The sequence below is a fragment of the Trachypithecus francoisi genome, unplaced genomic scaffold (assembly GCF_009764315.1).
Source record: "Trachypithecus francoisi isolate TF-2019V2 unplaced genomic scaffold, Tfra_2.0 Lachesis_group0, whole genome shotgun sequence".
NCBI lineage: Eukaryota > Metazoa > Chordata > Mammalia > Primates > Cercopithecidae > Trachypithecus > Trachypithecus francoisi.
The window spans coordinates 174258278-174275700 of NW_022681453.1; the positions used below are offsets into that span (position 1 = coordinate 174258278).

Here is a 17423-nt window from a genome sequence, read left to right on the forward strand (position 1 = left end):
AAAACTGCCAAGGGAAAGGAGAAAAAAGGCAAAGGAATGAATAAACACAAAAAGAGCTTAAAGAACTTATGGGCCACTATCATCAGAACAACATATACATTATGTAAGTCTCAAAGGAGAAGAAAGGGAGAAATGGGGAAAGAGCCTATTTGAAGAAATCATAGCCGAAAACTTTCCAAATCTGAGGACATAAATGGACATACAAATTAAAGAAGCTCAAAGAACTCCAACAAGGATAAATCTAAAGAAAACTACACCAAGACACATCATAATTACACTGTCAAAAGTCATAGACAGAGAGAAAATCTTGAAAGCAGCAACAAAAAAGTGAATCATCAAGTACAAAGGAGCTTCTGTTAGATTACTAGCCAATTTCTCAGCAGAAACCTTGCAAGGTAGAAGGGATTGGAAGAATGTATCTGAAGTACTGAAGAGAAAAAAAAAAAAAAAAACAGTGCCAACCAAGAACATTATATTTAGCTAAAGTGCCCTTCAAAAATGAAGTAGAAATTAAGACTTTCTCAGATAAACAAATGCTGGGACAGTTCATCACCACTAGGTTTGCCCAACAAGAAATGATAAAGGGAGTCCCTTAAAGCATAAGGATAAAAAATAGCAACACAGTAACACAAAAATACTTAACTCCCTGGTCAAGTCCAATGAGACTTTAAAAAGTTCCTCGAAAAATGTAATCAAAAGACAAAAATTAAAAATATAAATTTTATTTCTCAACAGAAGCTCCATAAAGGTCAAGACACTTTTATAAGTGATGATATCAGCCATTTAGCTCATCTCTAAAGACCAAGGGTCTTGCGAATTTATGCCAATGCATAAATTTATCAACTGAAAAAAAAATAAGTGCCTTTTAAAGATTTAAGATTAGTAAACAAAACAAACAAACGAACAAAAAACTCAGCAGGGACGAAATCAAGACTATAAGATAGATGCCTAATTATTTATCATCAAAAATCTCATAAAATTGCTCTTGTTTGATGAAAGGAATGAGCAGGCGTACTGTCATGATGGAGAAAGACTTTGGTGAAGCCTTCCTGGGGATTTTTCTGCTAAAACTTTACCTTTCTCAAAACAATCTTATAATAAGCAGATGTTATCATTCTTTGGCCCTTCATAAAGTCAACAAGCAAAATGCCTTGAGCATCCTAAATAACTGTTGCCAAGACCTTTGCTCTTGACCTGTCTTCTTTTGCTTTGATTGGACCACTTCCACCTCTTAACAGCCATTGCTTTGATTGTGTTTTGTCTTCAGGATTATGCTGGTAAAGCCCTGTTTCATCTCCTGTTACAATTCTTTGAAGAAATTCATCAGGATTTGATCCCATTTGTTTAAAATTTCCATTAAAAGCTTTGCTCTTGTCTGCAGCTGATCTAGGCACAATGGTTTTGGCACCCATTGAGTGGAAAGTCTGTGAATCTTTAATTTTTCATAAAGAATTGTGGAAGCTGAACCAACTAAGACATCTATGGTGTTGGCTATTGTTTCTGCTGTTAATCATTGGTCCTCTTCAATAAGGGCATGAACATGACTAATATTTTCCTCACAAATTGATGCAGATGGTCAGCTGCTGCAGGCTTCATCTTTACCATCATCTCATCTCTTCTTAAAAGAAGTTATCCATTTGTAAACTGCTCATTTATTTGAGACATTGGCCCTGTAAACATACTGGAAATCAATGATTTCACCATTTTTCCACCTAAGCTTCTTCACAAACTTGATGTTTGTTCTTGCTTCAATTTCAGCATAATTCATATTGCTCTGATAAGGGCTCTTTTCCAAATGATGTCTTATCCTTCCTAGTACCTCAAACTAGATTTTGCTCAGAAATGTTATAACAAGTTAGTAGAAGTTTATTTTGATACAAAAAAAATTTGAAATCCATGCATAATTTTCTAATAATACACATTTTCCATGAATTTTTTGAAGACTATTTGTATATAAACAAATATGACATCTTCTAGTATTGTAATGCAGTAATACAGATCACTTAAATATGGTATAGAATTTTTAAAGCATAAAAAATTATAAATCTGTGTTAAAATATACACAACATAAAAAGAGGTAAAGTGTCATCAAAAACAAAGTAGGGGAGGGCAGAGGTGAAAAAAGGAAGAGTTTTCATACGTAATTGAAGTTACTGATTTAAAATTTATTTTTATCACTTGAAGATATGTTATGTGAATTGCAAGGTAAAGTCGAGGAAAATATCTGTAGAATATACACACAGAGAAATTAGAAGAAAATCAAAATGTCACTAAAAAAAAAAAATCAATGAAACACAAAAGAAGGCAGCAAGGGAGGAAAGATGGACAAAAAGGCTATAAGACATACAAAAACAATAATCAAAATGGCAATAGTGAGTCCATGTCAATAATTACTTCAAATGTGAACTGGGCCAGGTATGGTGGCTCACATCTATAATTCCACACTTTGGGAGACCGAGGCGGGCAGATCACTTGAGGTCAGGAGTTAGAGACCAGCATGGCCAATATGGTAAAACACTATCTCCACTAAAAATACAAAAATTAGCAAGTTGTGGTGGCAGGCACCTGTAATCCCAGCTACTCGGGAGGCTGAGGCAGAAGAATCACTTGAACCTGAAGCAGAGGTTGCAGTGAGCCAAGATTGTGCCACCGTACTCCAGCCTGGACAACAGAGGGAGATTCCAACTAGAAAAAAAAAGGTTAAGTGCCCCAAATAAAAGACATAGATTAGCCAATGGAATAAAAAAATAAGATCCAACTATAGGTTGTTTACAAGACACCTGCTTCAGATCCAAAGATGCACAAAGCCTACAAATAAAAGGATGGAAAAAGATATTCCATAAAACTGGAATCTGAAGAGAGTGGCTGTACTTACATCAGACAACATAGACTTTAAGACAAAAACTGTCACAAGAGACAGAATAGGACATTATATAATGATAAAAGGGTCAATTCACCAGTAAGATATGCATCTAACATTACAGTTCCCAAATTTATGAGCAAACACTGACAGAAGTGAAGGGAGAGAGACAACAACACAATAATAGTAGGAGACTTCACTAGCCCACTTTCGGTTATGGATAGAACCACCACACAAAAGATCAATAAAGACACAAAGAACTTGAACAACACTATAGACCAATTGGACCTAACAGACATACCAATGAACAGCAGCAAAATACACATTCTTTTCAATTGCACATGGAACATTCTCCAACATAGACCACGTTACGTGACAAAACAAGTCTTAACAAACTTAAGAAGACTGTAATCATATAAGGTATATTTTCTATCAACAATGGCATGAAACCAGAAATCAACAGTAGAAAGAAAACAGTAAAATCCACAAAAAAGTGGAAGTTAAACAACTCACTCTTACACAACGAGTGGGTCAAAGATGAAACCACAAGGGAATTTAGAAAATATCAGGAGACAAATGAAAACAAAAACACAATACACCAATATTTATGTAATGCGGCTAAAACAGTATTACACTTAACATTAACAATCAATAAAGATCTCGAATTAACAACCTAACTTTAGATCCTTTCAAAGAACTAGGAAAAGAGAAATTAAACCAAATTAATGAAGGCAAATAAAGTTTAAAACAAAGATAAATAAAATAAAGAATAGAAAAACAATGAGAAAAAAAAATCAATGAAACCAAGAGTTTGTTTTTTGAAAAAATTAACAAAACTGACAAACCCTTAGCTAGATTATGTAAGAAAAAAAGAGATAATCAAATAACTAAATCAGAAATGAAAGGGGACATCATAATTAATGTCACAGAAATAAAAAAGATTATAAAAGACTTACATGAACACATATATGGCAACAGATTAGATAATCTAGAAGAAATGAATACATTCCAAACATATAATCTACCAAGATTGAATCATGAGTAAATAATCTGAACAGCCCTATAACAAATAAGGATATGAAGCAGTACTCAAAAACTTCCCAACAAAGAAAAGCCCAGGACCAGATAGCTTCACTTGAAAATTCTACCAAATAATCAAAGAATTAACTCTTGAAACTCTTACCAAAAAAATGAAGGGCAGAGAACACTTTCAGAATGATTCTATGAAGCCAGCATTTCTCTGATACAAAAACTAGAAGACAGAATAAGAGGCCTACAGAACAATACCACTGACGAAGACTGATGGAAAAATCTTCCCCCAAATACTAGCAAACTCAATACAATGGCACTTTTTTTAAGAGAGGGTCTCATTTTGTTGCCCAGGCTGGAGTGCAGTGGCATGATGATGGCTCACTGCAGCCTCAACCTCCCAGGCTCAAGTGATTCTCCCGCCTCAGCACACCCACCCTCCTCCTCAATACCTCACAACCCCTGCCCCAAGCAGCTAGTACTACAACTGTGTGCCACCACACCTGGCTAATTTTAAATTTTTTTCTGGAGACAAGGTTTTACCATATTGCCCAGGATGGTCTTAAACTCCTGGCCTCAAACGATTCTCCTGCACTGGCCTCCCAAAGTGCTGGGATTACAGGTATGAGCCACCATGCCTGACCCAACAGCACATTAAAAGGATTACACACAATAAGCAAATAGGATTTATACTTGAAATGCAACGATGTTTCCAAATATAAAAACAAATCATTGTACTATACCATATTAACAAAATGAAGGGCAAAAACCACATTATCATCTCAATTGATGCACAAAAAGCATTTGACAAAATTCAATACACTTTCCTGATAAAAACACGTAACAAACTAGAAATAGAAAACACCTCAATATAATAAAAGCGATACACAAAAAGCCAACAGCTAACAGCACACATACTGGTGAAAGACTAAAAACTTTTCCTCTAAGATCAGGAGGAACAAGGCAAGGATGGTCCAATCTTGCCAATATTCAAGATAGTATTAGAGGTCCTAGTCAGAGCAATTAAGACAAGAAAAGGAAATAAAAGGCATACAAATTAGAAAAGAAGTAGAATTATGCTCACAAATGGCATAATCTTATAGTAGATAACCCAAAAGATTCCACAGAGAAACTACTACAACTAATAAATGATTTCAGCAAGTTGCAGGATACAAAAATTAGTTATGTTTTCATGCAGTAACCATGACCAATCAAAAAAGGAAATTATGAAAATCCCATTTACTATAGCCTCAAAAAGGATAAACTACCACAGAGTAAACTTAACCAGGGAGGTGAGAATAACATCAAAATACAAAACACTGTTAAAAGAAATGAAAAAAGATACCAATAAATGGACAGGCATTCCATTCTCATGATTTGAAAAACTTAAAATATTGTTAAAATGTCCAAACTATCCAAAGTGATCTACAGATTCAATGCCATGCCTACCAAAATCCCAATGGTATTTTTTGCAGAAATACGAAAAAAGAAAAATTCTAAAATTCATATGGAATCTCAAGAGGACCCACATAGCTAAATCAGTCTTTAATCAGAAAATAAAGCTAAAGGCCTCACACCTCTTGATTTCAAAACCTGATTTTACTACAGAACAACAGAAATCTAAAACAGTGTGGCACTGGCATATAGACAGAATAGAGAGCACAGAAATAAACCCTTACATAAAAGGCCAAATGATTTTTCACAAGAATGCCAAGACTACACATTGGGGAAAGGACAGTCTCTTCAACAAATGCTGCTGGGAAAACTAGACAACAAGCAGAAGAATGAAGTTGAACTCTCATGCCACATACAAAAATTAACATAAAGACCTAAAAGTAATACCTAAAACTATAAAACTCCTAGAAGGAAACACAAAGGAAAAGCTTTGAGACATTGGATTTGGCAATGCTTTCATGGATATGGCACCAAAAGCACAGACAACAAAAGCAAAAATAGATGAACAGGACATCAAACTTAAAAATTTCTGTGCACCAAAGAAAACAACTGACGGAGTGAAAAGGCAACATATGGATCGAGAAAATATCTGTAAACCATCAAAGGGTTAATATCCAAACTAGATAAGGAGCTTCTATAACTCAACAACAATAACAAAATAACCCCATTCAAATGGATAAAGGATTTCAATAGACAATTCCCCAAATAAGATTTGCAAATGGTCAACAGCATATGAAAAGACAATCAACATTCCTAATAAGAGAAATGCAAATCAAAACCACAATAATATATCACCTCACACCTATTAAGACAGCCATCAGAAAATAAGTGTTGGTAAGGATGTGGAGAAACTGGTACATTTCTACACTGTTGGTGAGAATATAAAATCCTAGAAAAATGCTATAACCATTATGGAAATAGTATGGAGGTTCCTCAAGAAATCAAAAATAGAATTACTATATGATCCAGCAATCCCACTTTCGGGTATATATCCAAAAGAATTCAAAGCAAAATCTCAAAGAGATATTTGCACACCCATGTTCATCATGGGTATTATTCATAATAGCCAAGAGGCAAGGCAACCCAAATGTCCACTGATGTATGAATGGATTTTTTAAATGTGGTATAAAGATACAATGGAGTATTACGCAGCCTCAAAAAACACAGAAATACTGTCATGTGCTATAACATGGATGAACCTCAAGGATATTATGCTAAACAACAAAATAAGCCAGTCACGAAGAACAAATACTGTATGATTACAATCATATAAAGTATCTGCAGTAATCAAAATCATAGAAACGGTGGTTAACCAAGGGCTGGGGGGAGTGGGAATTAGTGTTTAGTAGATATAGTTTGTTTTGGAAAATGCAATACTTCTAGAGATCTGTTGCTTAACAATGTGAATATATTTAACACTACTGAACTCTACACTTAATAGCTAAGATAGTAAATTTAATGTTATATGTTTTTTACGACAAAAAAATTGAATATGTGAAAGGTAGCTGACTTTGTCTAATACTATTCGTAATTTTCTCTAGGAAGAACATAGAAATACTGTAAAATAAGTGTGACGAATGTGTGACAATGTATTTTTTTCTAAATATCATATGACAAGTATGGAGGAAAGAATAAGAGATACTATTCTATTTAAAGTCAGGAAAAGCATTAAGGGATACATATTATTTATAGAATACAATGGAAGTCATTTGCAGATATTTCAAATCTACTCCCAATTATAGAATCAAACAACTTATGAAATCTGACATAGGGCATGGTGCCAAATACCTGTAGTCCCAGATACTCTGGAGTCTCAGACCGAGGATCAATCCCCTGAGCCCAAGAATCTGAGACCAGCCTGGGTGATAGCAAGCCTCCATCAGAAAAATAAATAAATAAATAAATAACAAAAACCCTTAATATAAACCCTCAAACTTCGACGTTTCAATGAGTCAATACGTTTATAATTACTATACTAAAAATAATTTGTGTTAATCTTTTATTGCTCTTTTATAGAAAATTTATATTAGTAAAGATAATTAAGTATTTTTAAATTCGTTTATCAAAATGGCATTGTTTAGTGAACATTACAAAAGAGTATATATATATAAAACATGAGCCCATTTTTGTCAGAAAAAAATTATGCATAATATATGCATGCGTAGGAAAAAATGTGAAGTATGTCCAACAGAGTATCAATAAAAATTATCTATAGAGTAGAAATACATGCCATTTTTATCTTTTTTACACATTTTCTAATTTCCTACAATGAATGCATAAACAAATATGTTAAAGGCTTATTAACCCATGCATGTGAAAACATAATTAAGCCAGAATACAACTGAAGGTTTCTTTTCCTAGAGGCAATGTTTATACCTACTTATTATTACTTCTGCAACCCCAACTTTCTCACTAGAGGCTATGCAAAAACAAAATCAAAATACACAAATAAGATTGGCAGCCTTGGCAGAGTAGAAAGTAGAAACTAACACTAGAATTCAATTTGTCTTTTATGTTCCCATTCTCAACAAATGGTAATTTACATTGCTCACTGGCTCACTAGTGGCAAACACAGGTGGTTCTCCCCTGAGACTTTCATAAGTTTTTACAACAGAAACCAGAAATAATAGTCTCTTTCAACTCCTGTTTATCAGCAGAAAGTTGTCCCCTGAGCAATGCTCAGGATACTAAAAATCAAAATCTAGGGTAAGGGGAACGAGAGCAACTTACCCAGTTAATAAGATGATCCCATCCCTAGAACAGGTATGCATATTTAATACAAACCACCTTTGGCCTTAGAAGAGACAAGCTAAATGAGAAACCTATTCTGCACCTTGTCCCTTGCTATTATCATCACTATCTCTATCTCTTAAAAAAAAAGTCACCCTGGGTAGCTCTTCAGTTTTAACACTTTTGCTGACAATATTCAGAAAAGAGAACAGGAAATTGCCTTGATCCACCACAAACTAGCAAACTCATATCTGCATGTTTGTAAAAGCACCTCAACTCTACAGATGATAAAAGAGAGTGATGTATATTTGACACAAGTAGGTTAACAGAATTACGCTCACTTTAGACCCAGCAGAGTCTTTTGATTTTACCTTTTCTTATTCTTTTATGTTCATAGTAACAAGGTATCATGTTCTATAGCAATTGCTCCCAGTACTCCACATTGAATAAAAATTGACAACATGCCTTTAAAAACAATAATTTACTGGCCGGGCGCAGTGGATCACCCCTGTAATCCCAGCATTTTGGGAGGCTGAGACGGGCAGATCACGAGGTCAAGAGATCGAGACCATCCTGGCTATCACAGTGAAACCTCGTCTCTACTAAAAAATACAAAAAAGTAGCCAGGCGTGGTGGCAGGCGCCTGTAGTCCCAGCTACTCGGGAGGCTGAGGCAGAAGAATAGCATGAACCCAGGAGGCGGAGCTTGCAGTGAGCAAAGACAGCGCCACTGCACTCCAGCCTGGGTGACAGAGCGAGACTCCATCCCCCCCCAAAAAAACAATAATAAGAAAAATAATTTACCAAGAGCATTTTGAATAAACTTGCATTGAGACTAAGTAAAACAATTGAAAACTTGTTATTTAAGTTTATTTGTAATTTATTTCCCTGCCTTAATTTATATGAACAAATTACCAAACTACTTATAGTAATAAATAATGCCAGCATCCAATTACATTGGAATCTAAAAAATCAAGGCTACATTTTCATTCTCATAAATACAATAAAAATGTAAAATAATCACCATATTAAGATAAATTTCCTACACATATCTAAAAGTTGTTTTAATTCTATTCTTTTTCATTTATAACTATGATAACATTATTGACGTTTTCTGAATTTCAAAAGTCAGCTGCCAAATTAAACAAAGCATTTGGGAAAAATTTAAACTTGTAACAAAAATATCCAAACAAATATACAGACTATATATTTTAAATATTAACCTACCTTACAGCACTTTTGCAATATTGCTAATGCCTGATACAGATTTAATATTAATCAAAGATTTGATCTTTTTCAAGAACATTTCTCAATCATCAGAAGAAAATGGAAAACATTCCAGTAAAACTTCCTAGTTTTCAGAACGACTATACACCAAGATCATTCTGCAAAACAAAAGATTCTTCAATGGACAGAGTTGTCACCTGAAATATAGCAATTTGGCAGAGCACCTACAGTTTCTGTTTTTCTGAGGGAGAATGAATTGCTGACAAAGAGGGTAAAGGAGATGGTTTGCCAGTTGGTACTAAAAAAGAACTGAGCCGCTCATTCACATAATCGACACAGAAAGCTCTCCATCACCAGGCCAACAAGAGTGGAAGTGGGGGCTGGCAGCCTAGCAACAAGCCCCTTCTTTTACCTTCTTCTGTACAATCCCCTCAGACTTAACACTAACCTTTTATAACATCTCCTGTCTCTTTTCTCCCTCAAGGTTGCCATCCCATGATGTTCATTCTAACCATATTTCACCATTAATGAAGCAAAAAGTAACAAATTGTCCCCCGTCTTATGCTCCTCCAGAAATAGCCTTCTAAACAAAGGGGCAAGGAAGAGATAAGAGATACTTAAGACAGTAACAAATGCTTAGACTTCTGCTATGAAAATAAATAGGCTTTCTTTATAATAAAGGGAATGAAAATACTTATCACTGGATTAAAAAAGAAGGGAGAATGTATGTGTGAACCCATCTGGGAGCTACCATGTGCCAAGCACTACGATAATCTTAATTAATCTTTATATAGTATCTCCATGAAATAGACAGTTATAATTCCCTTTGTACAGATACGAAATAACTACGGTCGGGATAAGTGTTTTCCCAAAGCTAACAAAACTAGTACTTGAAAAAGGTGAATTATTAAACTAGATGATCTGATTTCACAGCCCATGCTCTTAGCATTATGCTATACTAGATACACGTATTCTGAAAAAGGAAATATACTCCTTAACTTTTTGTATGTAAGTAAAAGGTTAGTAGAAAAAGATAGGTATATCCCAGATGTCTCCTTATTCTGTCATATCAGAGTATAAGATATGTTGTTTTGTCTTTCAATGTTTCTAAAGTTGAAGGCTATGTAAATGTTAAGAACACTGAGCCTTAACCATGTGCCTAAGAATTTGTTACCTAATCTCTAAACCTCTTTTCTTCTCTGCAAATAGGAACAACTATGGCTACTTCAACTTTTCATTAAAATGGGGCTCCATATGTGTTAATATTTTTAAAAATTCAAGAAGTTTACTTTTTAAAGTATACTCAGTAAAATGCAATTTTGCCACCACCTAAACAACAAATCTGGGATTACAGGTGAACATACTTCTATTCAGAAAAATTAAGTTTATTTAAAAAGTGCCTAAATACTGCTATATCATGTACTTGAGAATGTATCTAAAAAACACTGCTACTTAAACACTTGTCCTACTAATGACAGAAGACTTTTTAGGAAGTCAGTATGTCAGTTATCCAATTTGTTAATAACTGAGACTGGATTATGTATCCAGATCTTTGTTCAACACCATAAAGGATATGAACAAGGAAAATACATGCTCTCTTAACTTCAGAAGTTTGTAATATTGTTAAGGCAAAGTTATCATGCATGAAAGTTACATAAAAAATAAAGACTTCTGTTTTATGATTCATGAGAGTAACAAACATTCAATGAAAGAAAAAGATGAGTATAAACTGGAAAATAATAATGTGATGAGGCGCTGAGCTAGCCCTGAAGAGCAGTTAAGATTGAGACTAGTAAAGAGAAGTGAAAGAGTAATTCTGGATGGAAGGTAAATATGTAAAGACAAAGTGACAAAAACAAGCATAACTTGTACAGGGGACAGTGAAGAGATAAATCTAACTATAGAGACTATAATAAATAAATTTCATTGGAAAGGGCACATAGTTTATGAAAAGCTCAGCAATTTAGACTCGCAATAGTAAACCACTAAAGCAAGGTTCTTAAAATAAATCTTTAAACAACATTTAAATATACAGTCATGTTTAATTAGAGATATTCACAGTCCAAAAAATATGTTACATATTTCAAAAAATTTTACTTTTGAGAAAACTACAATATTTGTGGCTCTACAGTTTTTCAAAAAGAGACTTAACTGTTAGAGATAAATACTGAAATATTTACAGAGAAAGTGATAAAATTCTAGGATTTGCTCTGCTTCAAAAGAATGAGAAGGGATAAACTGGGTGGTCTTAGGTTGATAATTTTTTTTTTCTTGTTTTTTTATGAGACAAGAGTTTCGCTCTTGATGCCCAGGCTAGAGTGCAGTGACACGAGCTCAGCTCGCCGCAACCTCCGTCTCCCAGGTTCAAGCGATTCTCCTGCCTCAGCTTCCCGAGTAGCTGGGATTACAGGCGTGCACAACCACCCCGGCTAATTTTGTATTTTTAGTAGAGACAGGGTTTTTCCATGTGGGTCAGGCTGGTCTTGAACTTCCGACCTCAGGTGATCCGCCTGCCTCGGCCTCCCAAAGTTCTGGGATTACAGGCGTGAGCCACCGCACCCAGCAAGTTGATAATTATTGAAGCTTAAGGCTAAATAGCGGGAAGCCTGTTATACTATTCTGGTTAAACTTTTTGAGACGCTTAACATTTTCCATTACAATTTTTTTTTTAATCTACCAAGTTAGAATACTGTTGGGAGAAGGATCAAGTCATATAACTATATTCTAATATCTCCACAAATGTATTTGCTACAATCACTTATGATACAAGACTGACAGAATGAACCAGACTATTATTGTCTACTAATCAAAGCTTTACAAAGAATTAATTCAAGAAATCCTGCTGGCTTAAGAGAAGCCTTTGTAACTGCTATACATTTTAAATCAAAATAGCTTTGCCATGTTTATATTTTTTACTTTAATTATAAAAAAATCTGGTTGAGATATTACTACAAATTAAACACAAACCAAATGAGTTATTAAAAGAAATTAATGCCAGTCCTAAAACCACTTGGCTTTGTGGTTTCAGATACTGAAAGGTAAATTTTCATGCAATGACAACATTAACAACACATGCTGGCATGCATCCCAACAGTAGTTAGTATCAGTAACACATGGCATACAACTCCCCACCCAGAAGAAAGAAATCAGGGGCTAATTCTATTTTTATTTCTTCCTGTTATCCACAAGCAGGTGGCAACATAACACTAGTTTCAATAAAGTAGACGAAGTTACCTTTCTCAAAATAGATGACCACTGCAATAAAGCCCTAACTCGTGCAAAGGAAAAATTCATTTGCTTTTACCCCAGCTAAAAGTTATTTTATGTAAAATCAACTGCAATTATTATTTGAGTGTACATTTCTTGAAGTTCATCAATAATAACAAACATTCATTAAGCCCAGCACTGTGCTACATACGTTATCTGATTTCATTCTCAATGCAACCTTATTTGAAAGATTAAAAAAACAGGCTTAGAAAGGTAAAGTTCCTTGGGAAAAGTCCAACTAAATGTGTTGGAGAGACAGTATCTGCACCTATATCAGCCTGATGTCAAAGCCCATAACTACCTCACTATATTGCCTCCCATAAAATCAAACCAGTCTATGACCAATGATGTCTATTATGGACATAAAGATGCTCATATAACCTAACTGAAATTTAGAGTAAGCATCAACTCTTAAAGAAGATTTATAGGAGTGATTATCTTTTTAATAAACTTCTAATTCCATAAGATATACTCCATAAATAAAAGACTAAGTGATCTTCACTTCTCTTTATTTTACTGCATTTCCCATATTTTCCATAATCCACTTTATAATGAAAATTCCTTTAATCAATAAGTCAATTTCAGTTTCAAATGGATTTTTCTATGTTGAATGAGATCCTCCAAGTTTTGCTAAAATTATTAGCAATGAATTTCCTATGGAGCTTGAAAGAAATAAATTGTTATTTAATTATCTACAAAATTATACAACACTAAATTAAAGTACTGCTATCAAATGTTAAAGCCAACAACCTACTATGGAGCAAAACGTTTACCGTTACAGAACCAGAGGTCTTCAGAACAAACACTGATCAGGCCTCAACACTTCCAAATAGTGAATGAGAACTTACAATACCATTTGGCTGTCTCAGTCAATTTTCCGATGTCTGATTTTAGTGACAGGGGTAAAAGCCATTAATTCTGAAAGTCATTCTTTTGCATGTATCTGTCCATCTCCTCCTTCCTCTCACATACCCTCTACTGCAAGTCCACATGGACCACTAACTTAGTTTCTGACATTTTCTCTCCTGGCTCTAGTCCCTTCATACTTTCATTCTACATAACTGGAGTAATATACAACATTCAGAGAATTGCAACAATAAAAGCCTGGCAAGTTATCTTGCAACGTACTCTGGCACGCAAACATAAGTGATTAAAATGTTTTGCTACTGTCACTAACATCCTTTTTATAAGAAGCAGTTGTCAATATAGCACAAATTGCTACTCAACTCACCTAAACCTCGCCCAAACAAAGAGAAAATGAATTAAGTAACAAAAAATGCCTATATGAAAGCTCCCTTGAGGTGTTTAAAACAGGGATAGGGGAATAGACCGTCAAAAGTCCAGAAAAATGTAACATTTTTTACTTTTCTCCGAAATACCTAGATTTTCTTTATAGGACATGACCCTGGTCTGAACTCCACACTGAGCAAGTGAAATGCCGCTGAATTATCGATCTGTCGTGGGAATCCGGCCTCCCTTCCTCCTTCCGCTACAGCTACTTCTACTTCCCAGCAGGAACTGAGCGTCGAAATCCTTTAACTCCAAGCCTAAGCACTTCAGTTACCTCTCCGGGACACCCATTCAGCCCCCACCCCGTTACACCTGCGATGCTGACGTAGGCAAGCACTTCTTTTAATAATCTCACCCTGAAAGAGTGAACACCTACAGTATTAACTGCTGTGAAAGTCATCCCAACTGCGCTCTCAACTGAATGAGACTTTCCAAATCGATGTGCAAGTTGCTGTAGAAGTCCCAGTGCATTCTTCTTAGAGAGATTAAAGCCCCAGAGAGGGCTGCATTTAAAATACACACACACCCCTTTTTCCAGGGTTTTCTTAAACTACATTTGGAGAAAATGCTGCCCCACACAGACACACTTGCATTATCACCTTCCCCACCATTTCAGGCCCGGCTGCCCCGGAAGAGTCTGGTTAAAAGGAAAAGAGAGGAAGCAGGGGCTCTATGTTACGTTCGCGATTTTGTTCCCCCAGAGTTTCAAGTACACATTACGCTCTGGCAGTCAGGGCTTCCAGAGAGGCACAGAGAAAAAAGAAAGAAAAGGCGCGGGGAGCCGGCTAGAGGATTCTGCAAGCACAGGCCCCGATGGAGCGCCCGTTCCGGAGATGGGATTTCCCTCCCTTTCCCCTCCCCCGCCCGTTCGGACCCGCGGAATTCCGCCCCCGCCGCGAGCCCGGAACAATGCAGCCACCCATCCCGGGGACCCGTCACTTACCACCCAGGTCAGTGCACCGTTGCCGCCGCCCACGCCGGCTCCCGCGCCGCAGCCACCCGACTTGGCCATGGCGAGTGCCTCCAGCTCACAGGCCCCGAGGCCGCAGCCGCCGCTCCCGCCTTCCTGCGGGCCGCTAGGCCCCGCCGCTCCGCACCCACCGCTCCACTCGCCGCACTCCTAGCCGCGCCGACCCCCGCGCCCCATCGCGAAGACCCGGAGCGGACGTCCAGCCGAGCCCGCTGAGGAGGCCGCGCCGCCGGCTGCCCTCAAACTCGAGGCGCGGCGTTGGCGTCGCCCGGGCCTAGCGTGGCGACTGGGGAAGAGAAAGCAGGGACCGACCGGCGACCGCCGAGCGGCGGCACTGCCTTCTCGCCCGCCTGCGGGCGCCGCTGCAGGCCGGGCTGAAGCCCGGGCGTGCGAGCCGCGAGGGCGGCCTGGGAGCCGGAGGCGCTCGGACGTGGCGAGGACGCAGAGGTGCCTTGTCCTTCTCACACTCCGCGAAGGCCAGCCGCTCGAGTCGCCAGAGTCGTCGTCCCGGTCGCCGCCGCTGCTTCAAAGGCCACCTTAGTCAGCCTCGCTGCAGCCCCGGTTTCCTCACACACACACACCGAGAGGGACAATAAACAGAGCCGCCGCCACGGTCACCTCCCTCTTGTCCGGCATAACACCGCACACACACATTTGCACACCGGGGAGAGGGAGGGCGCGGCGGCCGCCCCCGCTGTCAGTCAGCGCCATGCCGTCCAATCGGGGCCTTGTCGCCACAGCCTCTCGGCCAATCCCAAAATTCCAAGCCCCCTGGAGGGGCGGGACCCGAGGGGAAAACGTCATTGCGGGTAGCAACCGAAAGGAAGACTTGGGGTTTTTGTTTGTGTGTGTGTCTGTGGGTTTTCCATTTGAAGGGAGAGCAGGGGCTGCTGTCAAGGGTCAATTGAGGGCGGCAAAGGGAAAGGGTCGAATTGGCCTCGGGTCGATTGTAATCCTCCAAGCGTGCTGTTTACTGAGACCTAACCGGGAAGCCGAAGCGTTTCTTTGACTGGGGCCTCTAAGGATGAGGATGGGGGCGGGGGTGGGAGTGGGCGTGGGGGTGACAGGAAGCAGCCGGGGGCCGTCCCAAAGGGAAATTATTTTTAAAGAGCGGTTGTAAACCGCAGCAAGACGTTGTAGACCACTGGTGCAAGGAGGCCCCGTGACCCGGTCTCCCCAAGGGCCTAAGTGGACGCTGCTGTAAAAAAAAAATCATCTCAGACCTTCTCCATCTCCTTCCTCCCTCTCCTCCCCTCACCCCGAAAGAGGATATAGTCAGTTTCCAGAAAACTACACATGAAAAGCTTAAATGATAAGGGACACACAGAGAACGTTCTAGGGAAAGAATGCAGGGTGGGTTGAGTGTTCTATTTCTACTCTTTGTTGACCTTTCTTCTCTGAACAATGCGGAGATGTCACTGTCACTTTTCTCATGTGTCCAGAACTGTGCCCCCTGCCTCTAAGAGGGCATGCTTAAATTTTAAAACTGCTTTCAGTGGAATTTTCAAATGCACAGTAAGGAATAATTTCATTCACATTAAAGCTTTCTAAGAATGAAAATTACCGATACAGCAACACCACAGTCTTTGGCAGATGGAAGATGGCTTTACTTCTTCCTGTTTTCAGTGTAATTCCACTCAAGTATTTATTGGGCGCACACTCTGCCACGCTGTGCCAGGCTCTGCGATGGGTTCAAAATAAAAACAGGGCCCCTGATTTCAAACCATTTATAACCTGGCTTGTGAGACAGACTAAAAAGGAGCCAACGATCACCAAAATGAGTACTTGAAGGCATGAAGTGCGACCAAAGAGTTGTGATGAGAGCTTTTTATAAAGATGGAAACAGTATTACTGTTTTTTGAAGAGGTGTTTTTGTGAACTACTAACTGTGCATTTCCTCTCAAGGGAAAACAAAAATGTCCCGGGTCACATCTTTAAACTGCATTCTGAGTCTAGAGGTGGAGAACTCTGAAACATGGAAATAATTTAAACATAGTTTTTAATTAGCTCTCTGATGGCCATGTAACTTTGCCATACGAGGGACTTCAGAATAGTGAAGCCTTTCTTTACCTTGAACTTGGGGTGCAAACTTTTCTGAACCTGACCAAGTACCCATAGCCTTGTTATTTGACTTCCCTGAGCCTCAGTTTAGTGCTTGTTAAAATGATATTGTGTTCTTACTGTGAGTTTGCATCTCCAAGTACACATGTATTTCGTTTGAAAAGGAGTCATTTTAAAGGCAATGAGTTTTTTTATGAAGAGTATTAGGTAGAAGCTAAGCTATAAAATATATAGCTGTCTCCTTTTTTAAACTTAAGTTGTCAAAGCTCTTTATCTTCAGTTTTTTGTTGTTATTTTTTTTTTAATTTTTTTTAATATACTTTAAGTTCTAGGGTACATGTGCATAACGTGCAGGTTTGTTACATATGTGTACTTGTGCCATGTTGGTGTGCTGCACCCATCAACTCGTCAGCACCCATCAATTCATCATTTATATCATGTATAACTCCGAATGCAATCCCTCCCCCCTCCCCATGATAGGCCCCAGTGTGTGATGTTCCCCTTCCCGAGTCCCAGTGATCTCATTGTTCAGTTC

At 38.0% G+C, this 17423-nt stretch overlaps 1 protein-coding gene across 2 annotated transcripts in view; it reads right to left on the minus strand.

The window, feature by feature from the left end:
- TOP2B (DNA topoisomerase II beta) overlaps nucleotides 1–15513 on the minus strand; it is a 73053-nt gene extending 57540 nt beyond the window's left edge. For both annotated transcript variants that reach the window (XM_033212815.1, XM_033212814.1), the window contains exon 1: nucleotides 14801–15513. In XM_033212815.1, the coding sequence (XP_033068706.1) occupies nucleotides 14801–14869 (69 nt within the window). In that variant the 5' untranslated portion in view covers nucleotides 14870–15513. The remainder of the gene's footprint in view (nucleotides 1–14800) is intronic.
- Nucleotides 15514–17423: the final 1910 nt, after the last annotated feature.